Source organism: Sycon ciliatum, chromosome 6 (genome assembly GCF_964019385.1).
Source record: "Sycon ciliatum chromosome 6, ocSycCili1.1, whole genome shotgun sequence".
NCBI classification, from domain to species: Eukaryota; Metazoa; Porifera; class Calcarea; order Leucosolenida; family Sycettidae; genus Sycon; species Sycon ciliatum.
The window spans coordinates 33,955,089-33,966,329 of NC_088648.1; the positions used below are offsets into that span (position 1 = coordinate 33,955,089).

General features: G+C 47.8%; 1 protein-coding gene across 1 annotated transcript; it reads right to left on the reverse strand.

Moving 5' to 3' along the window:
• Positions 1-927: 927 nt before the first annotated feature.
• LOC135819951 (protein slit-like) lies at positions 928-10,874 on the reverse strand. Its single transcript, XM_065333248.1, has 5 exons — positions 10,350-10,874; positions 7,683-7,808; positions 4,981-5,112; positions 3,295-3,465; positions 928-2,022 (listed from the first exon to the last, which is right to left on the reverse strand). The coding sequence occupies exons 1-5, from the start codon at positions 10,447-10,449 to the stop codon at positions 1,589-1,591; spliced, it is 963 nt and encodes a 320-aa protein (XP_065189320.1). The 5' UTR covers positions 10,450-10,874; the 3' UTR covers positions 928-1,588.
• Between the last annotated feature and the right edge of the window lie 367 nt (positions 10,875-11,241).

The following is an 11,241-nucleotide window of genomic DNA, read 5'->3' on the forward strand; positions in this document are numbered from 1 at the left end:
GCATTGAAATCTTCCCCGATAATTAGCGGAGATTTTTCTACCCCTCCCAAATTTGCATGATGGGTGTTATGCCTCTCCCTTAATATCAGGGACACTGCACTTGTCCCTGATTGTTATTACGGGGTGTGACCCCCCATGCAGCAGGGGTTGTCTGATCCAGGCCAGGAACGTACATGTAGCCAGCACATCTGGGGTGTGATGATGGTGCCAGGGCGTATCGGTACATGGTGTGGTGATGGTGCCAGAGCGTATCGGTACATGGTGTGGTGACCATGTACCACCTGCAATCTCATAGTGCCCGCCTTTGCACCTGTTTTGGCTATAATGTGTGCAGTACCTAAAATGCCAAAACAAACGATTCGATATGCGCCACTTGGATGAAGTCATGACTCGAAATTTAATTTACCGGAATTAAATTTCCATGATTAGCCAAAGACGTACAATCTGTACGTTACATATTGATGCCACAGTGCTGTGCATAGAGTATGCAAGGTAGAGCCAGGGTCAAAAGGGGTAATCACATGATCAAGTCGGATAGGGGGGGGGATTAGTGGGACGAATTGATCATTGATCACATGATTGTACTCCAACAAGTCATCAGATGACCCAGGCGGTGATCACCAAGTGATCAAGTTAGTTACCAACATTTGGTTACTTGATCTTAATGATCACATGACCACGGTATCACATGACCAAAAGATCGCATGATGCGTGGTCAAGTGATCATCATGACATAATTATGATCACTTGGTCACGTGACCATATGACTGAGTGATCACGTGCATGTAGTAACCAAACGATCACTTTCACAAAGGTGTCACATGACCAAGTGACCAAGTGATACGGATTGAGTGGCTGCATGGATCACTGTGGGAAGCAGACCTAAATGACTGGTGAGACCAGACAACGCTTTTGGCAAGAAACGGCTTCACTTGCAAAGTATTCGTGACATGAAATGACTAAGAAGAGACCAGCTCTCATCGGTGAAAAGGAAGAAACTGTACGAACGCTGGCTGGAAACAACTTACGAGCTCGTAGGTTGGTCGAAGTCAATGGGAATGGCAAAAAACCAATTTCAATAAGATACGCCAATGGTAAAATGTATGCAATACTCAGCAGGCAGAAGAATGTCCACACAACCTATATCGTCCGTCATGCATTCTCGCACAAACGAATAGCAAGAAGAGCAGGTAAGGCGAGGGAGCCGATCATACGAATGAAAGATGAACATTATAAGTACATTGCTCCCCACTAGTTATTATCGGACTTTTAAAAGTAAATAAAATTTCAGATTCTCTCAACGTGTCATCAAACAACCAGAAGTCACACCCTCCACCGGCCTTCGCAAGCAAGCAACCGGCGCCTTTCCTCGAATTCCCAACAGTGCGCGCAGAACACACACACATACACACACACACACACACACACACACACACACACACACACACACACACACACACACACACACACACACACACACACACACACACACACACACACACATTATAGAACTGCCTAAACATGATAGAGCCTCTGAGCAGGGGGAAATCCCTCACAAGTTGCTGTGGATGGACAATATGCAGTTGGTTTAGCATTCAGCAGTCAGCAATGGTTGGGTATCTGCAGTGCCCGTGTCCATCATGGGGGAGTCATCATCCGCTGGTAGGTCAGTGCAGGGCATTGTCAGGGACACTGGGCGGACATCAGCAAGCGACGACTTACTCATTACGACCGACGCCGCACCTGTTGCCGCAGTAACAGACGCGGTGTACGACGGCGGGTCTGTCCGGTTTGGGAGCGAAGCGACGGTCGGCAGTTGTCCACTCGTTGCCATGGTCACTGATAGAGTGTTCCTGCCAGAGCGCTCAGCAGCAACAGACTGGGACGCTTGACGACGAGATTGCCTTCTCCGATTGAGAAGCCCAATGAAAATTGGCACCGCGATGAACAGAAGCCAACCGACAAGGACTCCGACAACGATGAATACTGTTTTCGTTGAGAGTGGTGCTGAAGCGGCGGGAGCTGGAAAAAAGATCAAAATCAAAAGACTAATGAGTCATGTAACATGGAGATTGTGGGCACAAGTTATGGGATTGAGTCCAGGAACTAAACTAGATTTTGAACAGTCAGACGTGCACAATCTAGCACAAAACTGATGTGCCCACAATCTCCATGTTACAAAAAAGTTTTCCTTGGCTCTCCATGTGAGTTCTTAATGAGTCATGGCTTGTGCTTTCTCAATATAAAATCAAAGAAACCATCAGCAACATAAATATTGTATCAACGTAATCCTTTGCACAACCAATCCTGTCAAAAAGGAATGGGCACTTTCGAGTAAACATTCTGGACCCAGATTCTATAATCCTTCACTTCATCTCCCCAGGAGACCCCCTTTGATAGGCATCCATATTTCCTCTGGAGAATCCTTGAAAATATAATATCAAAATAATAATAATTATAATATGAAGAAGAGGTTGGTGCGACTTCGGCGATAATTGGGGAATTGTGTGTTGCTCCCTACGTGGGAGCTTGCGCTATTCCTGCCGACTTGAATTCTCACTTGACTGACTCATGACTGCCATCCAGGAATAACACAAGCTCCCACGTAGGGAGCAACACACAATTCCCCATACTATATAAAATATATAATTCTCGAATGAACAGGATGAACAGATTGCGGCCATGTAAACGAACGACTACACGTAAAAATCGTATAAGGGGATTACGTGGGATCCTGTACACCTTCGCGCACACGTGGACCTAGCATAACATGTACGTCGAGTGCGTCAATTCTAGCGGGAGAATTAGCAATTCTGCCCTCTCTTCAGAATCGACGGAATTGGATTCCGTCGATTCTGACGACGGAATTTGTGAAATTGAACCGTACATCTACCATAACTAATTATTGTAGAATTGACTGAAATGTGTGTAATCGAATGCGCTCAGTATTTGCTCACATTAGCACATAATATGTACATGCACAATAATGAGAATGAGTGAGAGAGTGAGAATGAGAGAGAGAGAGAGAAAATGAGAGATACATAGATAGAGGTTTGGCTTCATTTTCTCTGTGCTGCGCTGATGAGTACACAAAGAACGAAACAGCATGCTGTCCGCAGATTGAGTAGATAGATAGATAGATAGAGAAAATGAGGGTTTGAGGGAAAGAGTGAAAGAGCGATAGATAGAGACAGACAAAGAAAGGGAAAGAGAGAGCGAGAGAGAGAGACACACACACACACACACACACAGACGAAGAAAGAGAGACACGTAGACAGACGCCATGCAACTCACTCAGTGTAGCATGTTCTTGCTGTGCTGTTGTAGAGTTGTGGTCACGGAACTGGCACTGATTGCCATGGTAACCAACATCACAGTTACACCCCAGGTAGTCTAAGCATTGTCCATGACCACTGCAGCGCAGAGAGGCTGGTGGCAGATTGTCAGGATCACAGCCGGGAGTGCCTGGGAGGAGCAGGGAAAGAAAACTCGTGAACAAGACTGAGTACTAGGGTCCTGTCATGTACTGTAAAAGCAGAATTTTTCGGTGGTGTAATATTTTCGGTATTCTCCAAAATCGGCGGTTCGGTGGAGGGAAATTTTCGGTAAAACCCGGTTTCCAGGTAAGCGTACTAATACTACCTGTATACAGTACCGGTTCTACCGAAATTTTCGGTGCGTTTTATTTTCGGTAAAAATTGTCGGCACCGAAGGTACCGAAAATAAAACACCACCGAAAATTTCTGCTTTTACAGTACTTCAGTACGCACGCACACACACACACACACAAGCATACAGGCACACACAAGCATACAGGCACACAGACAGCACGCACACACACAAGCATACAGGCACACAGACAGCACGCACACACACAAGCATACAGACAGCACGCACACACAAGCATACAGGCACACAGACAGCACGCACACACACAAGCATACAGGCACACAGACAGCACGCACACACACAAGCATACAGACAGCACGCACACACAAGCATACAGGCACACAGACAGCACACACACACACAAGCATACAGGCAGCACGCACACACCCACACACACAAGCATACAGACAGCACACACACACACAAGCATACAGGCAGCACGCACACACCCACACACACAAGCATACAGACAGCACGCCCACACAAGCATAAAGACAGCACGCACACAAACAAGCATACAGATAGCACACACACACACACCAGCATACAGACACTTGCAACAACTAGATACTATGCATGGTGCTATTGAGCTGCGGCCTTCCTGGCCTAGGATTATGAATTGGGCACTGGGAATTGAATGCCAATGTAGCCGACCTAGGGGCCGCATGGCCCGTCAGGAGCTGGCCCTGAGCCTGGTTATGAATACTGGGGGAGCACCTGCATTGGGGTTCTCAAACGATTTGAAAAGTTTTGTTTGCTGGATGTAGCTGCTATAGGGTTTGAAAGTGCTACATCGCAGCAAAGCAACAATTTCAAAAATCCGAAAACTGGATCCAGTTTTGCATGGATCCAAGCACATTTCAAGCGGTCTTACTCACAGCAAGGTGATATAACCGGTGAAATTGACTGGGTTTTCTAATGGGGGTGGGGTGACAACTGGTGGCGAAATAAAAGTCACACCTGCGTACGACATGAGTGGTTTGCTACGCACCCACATACTGAGGCAATAGCAAAGTCACCTTAGTGGATCCAAAAGTAGAAATCTGACGTGAACTTACTACTCCCTGACCGTTTTGACGTCATCACTTTCAAGCCCTATAGTGTGTTTGACGTTAGTGAGCACGCGTGTGCTACTTTCAATGTATGTGGAGCGCTTGGGTTGCAATGAAGCCGACACCCTGTTGTCGGTCAAGCTGCCCCTGCCTCTCCCCCACTCCTGCCATTCCATATGTCTCATCGCTGCCTTGCTGCTTTGTGACGTCAAACGGTGTGTGTGTGTTTTGTGTAAACCCCGCCAGTGGTCAAACTCACCGTTGTAAATTCTACAGTTAATACCCGTCCAGAACAAGTAGCAGGTACAGGTGAAATTGTTGCCAAACTGGGCCACGCATTTGCCACGGTACGTGCACGGTGATGTGTTGTCGCTAAGCTTGCACGGATCCACTAAGAACGCAACAACAATAACAACAGGGACGAGACTGTTGATGACGATGGCAACATCAGCGGCAGCAGCAGCAGCAGGAACAAGAACAAGAACAGCAATAACAACAACAACAACAACAACAACAACAACAACAGCAGCAGCAGCAGCCAGGGGCGTACGCAGATGGGGGCACGGTGGTGCGCGCCATAGCCTCACGCCTAGAAATAAGTCATGCACGCATGCACATGAGTGATAGACTGATTGATTATACATGTTCTTGTACATGGTGGGGGGGGGGGGGCAACCCCCTTCGTCAAATTCCCGCCCACGCCCCTGACAGCAGCAGCAACAACAACAAATACAGCAGCAGCAGCAGCAGCAGCAGCAGCAGCAGCAAGAAACAGCACAGTGATTTGGGGCGAGCAATTTAATTCAATTTCTAGACAAGCACAAGCAGATTTGTTCCATACCATTATTCATGCCGTTAGAAACACAATCATGCACTGAAATACATGCATAACTTCTGATGCGTGAAGTAGGCGCGGATGCCGAGACCATTGATCGGCGGAGCCTGCAGGACCCCATCACCACTGCTGCGTTGCATTTGCAGCCCCATTCAGTCAATGTCTTGTTAGTCTCTTGTTTTGTCATTTCCTACTTCTTTTTTGTTTTATGAATTGGGTGCATGGTTTCAAGTAAAAAAACCCTGTTTTGACAGGAGGTATGCAAAATAATCATTAAGTTTGAAGTACCGTAAAGTCGCGGATAAAAGCCGGGCTTATAAGCATATAAGCCGCTTTCTGCATCAGGCTTTAATGCAAACAAGGCTTGTATGCAAACCAGGCTTATATGCACCACTGATATTTTCGCTACGCGCGACACGTGTAGATCTACCACACTACCGGTATGGCGGCATTGCAAGTGACAAAGGACGTGTGAGCACATTGTTAAGGCCCTTATCACACTGCGTTCAAAAGTCGCATTTTTGTCTGCGTTTTCTTCGGTTTTTGACGGTCGCCTAGGAAATGCCATCACGTGACGTTATCGCGAGCGCGTTGGTTTCCAGACGCACAGCCGCAGACGCAAACCAGGGGGGGGGGGGGGGGGAGGGGGGTGGTCAAAACCGAATCGCGTAAACGCAGATGAGACTTTCTTTATCGCAGCACTTCCTGCATTGTTTTTGAGTGTTTTCAAGTGATTCTCAAGTGTGCTTTTCAAATCTTCATTTCCATCTAGTTGCTGAGGCCGGCGAGGGTACTTCTACTACATGTACTGATTGATTGATTTTGGATTCGCGAGGCATGGAGCTGATGCGAGCTCGTGGCTGAGGTTGCGCTGGCTAGTTGGCGGCGGCTAGCCTAGCTGGACGATGTCCCGCGGCCTCAACAACAGAACAAACAAACAAAACAAACAAACTGCCACCCCAACACAGGCAACGCAACGGCTGCAGTCTTCCCATCGACTCCCATTCCCCCAGCACCACTGACAACGGACATAGGAGGAAAAACAGAACACTTCTCGATCTCAGGAAAATATATTCAACATCCACGGCCACCTAGTACCTGGAGATCGATTCCCCACATTTTTGTATTTTCCCGCGCGCACAGATTTTGACGCAAACGCTGAAAATCACAAGTATAGTATGATATCACGTCTTGCGTTTTCTAGTCTCAAACGCAAACGCAGACGCAAACGCGACTCAAACAAACGCAGTGTGATAACGGCCTAAGAGAGAGTTGACCGCCAAAGTCAGCGGAATGCTTAGCTGTGTCCTTGTACAGCTGACCCTGTACCAAGTGAAATCCTGTATTAACCGAAAAAAACGTTCATGCACCAAAGTGCTGCAGGTTGAACATGCATCCCTGGATCAAACGGAATCCAACCATATCAGGAAAGTTTCCGCTGCACCAAGGGCCTCTGGTTAGGGCAGGTTAGAGTTGATCTACACAATGGCAGGATTCATTCCGTGCGTGATGCTGCCATGGAGATGCAATCCTATGAACTCTAATTTTGGCGCGAACGTATCCCGCACGCTATCCGAGTGCGATCCCGGTACCGTGAGGAGGGCGGGGGGGGGGGGGGGGGGGGGGGGGGGAGGGGATGCATAATACTCTGCCATTTCGTGGACTGTTTTGTACTACAGGTACTGTACGTGCATCCTACCATGTGAATCGATTTTCGTTTTTCCCGTGTCACGGCAAGCTCTCGGGATCACGTGATCCACTTTCCAGCGGGATGCACTGTCGTTGTGTAAATCGTCTCTATGGGCAGGTTTTACTAGACTAGTGCATAGCTACTGGAACAAGAGAAGTGGTGCAACCAGGCGCATAGCACACATGGAGCACAGGGGGGGGGGGGGGTACGTGCACCCCCCCCCCCCCCCCCTGGTAATTTCGACCTACATTGCAGGATCAGCATGCACATAATGACCATACATGACATGCACCAGCCATCCTACACATGTACATGTATGCGGCCGTGCACCCCCCCCCCCTCCCTCACAGGGGGACCAGCTGCGCCCCTGGGTACAACAACCCCGACATTACCTAGTATTCCTACTTGTTGGGCTACCATGGCAACTAATACTTACGTGTAGCGGAGTAGTCCTCACAGCGGACGCCATAGTAACCGCCCTTACAGTCACATCCGTAGTAGCCACCACCCTGGGTGTATTCGATACAGCGGCCGTCATGCTGGCAAGGATTGGAGGAACACACTGCATGTCACGTAGACAACAGATCAACATACAGGCAAAGAAAAATAATTGAACTTGCAACTACCGTCCCACCTCTAGTCGCCCGGGTATTCCCAGCATCTCGATTTTCTGAACACACAAATAGGTGCATCTTGCACATCCTACCGTTATCCCTTTGGAATCTTCAAAGCAGCCCAATGTCAATAAGCAGAGTGTGATTGTGCATGATGTGTTCCTGTGTGTCCAGTTGTGACGGCTCAAGAGTGTACTCATTAAGCTGCGTTAGGTCTTTAAATGGGTGTGTGTGTGTGTGGGGGGGGGGGGGGGGCTGTTTGGATGGAGAAGTAGCAACTCTCCTCTCTCTCCAATGGAGAGAGAAAGATTTTCATAGAGCGGCTTGCTGTGAGAGGTGGACTGGGACTTGACGGCACTAACGGCCAATGTCAAGACCTTACGGCCACGGAGCTGCGGGACTCTGCGCTGGTCGTCTATCCGTGTGGAGGCAAAGCAAACGCGGGCAACATCCTGCTGAAGCGAGCGCGGAGCTGAGGCTGGATCGGTGACTGTCGTACCTGCTTACTCCACAACACCGGCGCATAATGATGTACAAGTACAAGACTTCGTGAGTATTCAACTCAAATTCGTGTTCCGTCAGCGTCAGTGTCAGCAAGTAGAAAAAATTGTTCCCCAATTAACTTCGGGACAGTCTGTTCATGGTTTTCATTTGTATTGGACTCGTTCTCTACACTTGCGATAATTTAGCGGCAATTCTAAGCGTTGTTCTCTTGTAATTTAGTGGAACCTGTATTGAGTAACTGAGTTTTATGTTTCGTTACATTGTCGACAGATCTCCTGTGTACCGGTTTCGTGGCACACTGATTATAGCCATTTGTCGTCTCCATTCTTGTGCAATCATGCATATGTAGGTTGGTTCTCTTCATGTTATCGTGACCTTTTTCATAGATGTTGGTTGCCTTGTTCCTTTCTCTCCCCTCTCCTCTCACCCAAGCCATTCTGCATAAGCGAAGCTGTGGACGCAGCATACTGCTCCTACACTTCAACGCGGGAATGCTTATAATAGATAATAATAGATAATAATATCTTCACTAGTTTGAGGGAAAGAGACAAATAATAATAATAATAATAATAAAAAGTCTTTAAAACGCACGTCAGGGCGCGCATGAACCGCAAATGCACCGCTTGCAGGTCTTGACCCTATTGCTCACCATAGTTTTGGAAACTGGCGCCGATCTTTTAATACCACCCGTCTGAAATAAGGAAAACATTGGAGGCGTATCCAATTTCGAAAGAAAAGGTGTCAGCACCGACGCGTCAGCACCGACGTCTGAAATAAGCACCACATTATTTCAGGGCTTTCTGTGAGGATTCTTTATCAAATTTGAAATTGAAGGGCTCGCCAACTAACATCTACTAAGCGCCTTGGTGGTCAGTATTGCCGAATATTACGGTAATGATACAGGTGCAGTGGAAGAAAATCAGCATGTCTCCAGTAAGAATCCCTTGCTTCTACCCATACATGCATACTACTGTCGGGTACATGGAAATCCGGTCGCACGTCTAGCGACTCCAGGGCGCTGGCCATGCAGCCGTGGATAAGCGGCACATCTACACACAGGCCAGGCAGCGCTGCAGCACGCTGGTACGTGGTCGCATCGGATCAACAATACATGAGCACTGCACGCAGCGTTCTGTACGCGCGCTCAGGGCGCCGGCCCCGGTCAATCGACTGGATTTCCATGTCCGCGACAGTAGGAGACTCCTGACGATTGCGCAGTAGAAAAAAAGCACTCTGAGTCGAGACAGCCATGTACTGTATACTGTGCACATGATTGATTTTCTCCCACTGTACCTTGTGTATGGGAATGCTCTGGAGACTGTACCTTGCATGTGGGAATGGTCTGGAGTGCTGACCAATCATTAGAGCGGTTGCGCATAACGAAATGGCGTAGCGCCGTCACGAATATTCTTAACGAAAAAAAGCTAATTTGTAAACCGCGAGGTTGCACACAACGCGAGAGTTTTTCTTATTGGGTGGACGCGGCGGCCGCGTGGGTGCGAAGACAGGGAGTTGTAAAATATCAGTATTTTAGTACTCAAGGCGACGGATCTTCGTAGCAACTTTCGTTACTCGAACCCGGCGGTCGAAATCTTACGAATTTTTGTTGTGCGCAACCTCTCCACTACTCAAGTCCAGAGCTCTCCCACGTAGACCACTTGCACTCAGCACTTGAAGTGAGCACTCTGACCTGTTGCCATGGCTACATGGTGTATTGTTTCAATGCATGCTAGATTGTGAGGTACATCACGTGACCTGTTCCAATCTTGTATCATACCGGTACAAAAGTCATACATGTAATCCCCGGGTGGTCGTGGCTATCAAAATTTTCAGACCTTTTCAACACCCTCAACTGACGGATATTAGACAAATGATTCAATGACTATTCATCCAGCACTATGTGACCACTGTGATATTTGCTAACGTTATCACGACTGCACTGCAAACGTGCTGTTCTCAGTCTACCATTCAACCGCTCCGCTCACCTGAAGCGGTGCAGTCATGGACAGCCGCGATCAGGATCATCATGGCGGTAAGACTCGACGCGCTGAGGAGCGTTGACGCAACTACTGCTCCAGTGGCCATTGTTTTTGAATGTTCACCTGTTCCGCCTGGTTGCAACCTCTCACACTGCGGCTCTCATCAGCAGTCAGAATAAGCCGATCTGGAAATTTTCTCTGGAAATTTTCACAGCACACCCGGCGGGCTAGTAGGCTAGTGCTTGTGTGGTGGAGAACACGTTATCATCGAACTCCGACCGTTTACCGCCAACTGCACCAGCTAGCCGACAGCAGGATAGGGCCCTTCCACAGCTCCGGGCGCAAAATCGAAATCTGAGATCTGATTTCTCGGTACGGTGACCAGTACTGGCAGTAGTGTCAGTGTTACTGTAAAAACACAGTCTACAAGTTAGTACAACTAACTACTTGCAGTCTACGTCTAGTCTGACATGAAAAAGTTAGTTTTCCTAGCAGCTACAATCCTACATACTGTCTTAGTAGATCTACATGTTGTTGTTGTTGTTGTATACTTTATTTATAGTGGAAATCAAAACAGGCAAAATGCCTAATAACATTGGACCCACTGTGAATAACATGTTAAAGGATATTGTGGAAAAAAAAAAAACAAAAAAAAAAAACAACAACAGGCACCACTGCCACCTAACATACCCAGTGACTGGAGTGAGTACAACTTAAATGTAAGACTATGGATAGTATGGGAGTATGGCTATGGTAGTATGGGCTTACATGTATGCCTGTGGGCAGTCAGTGACAGACCAACTCGTTACTGACAGACGGGTATCACATCCTTTATTGCTGAACCCACAAATAATTGTAAACCAAACGGGTCGCAACGACGCCAGTAGTACGGCAGTAG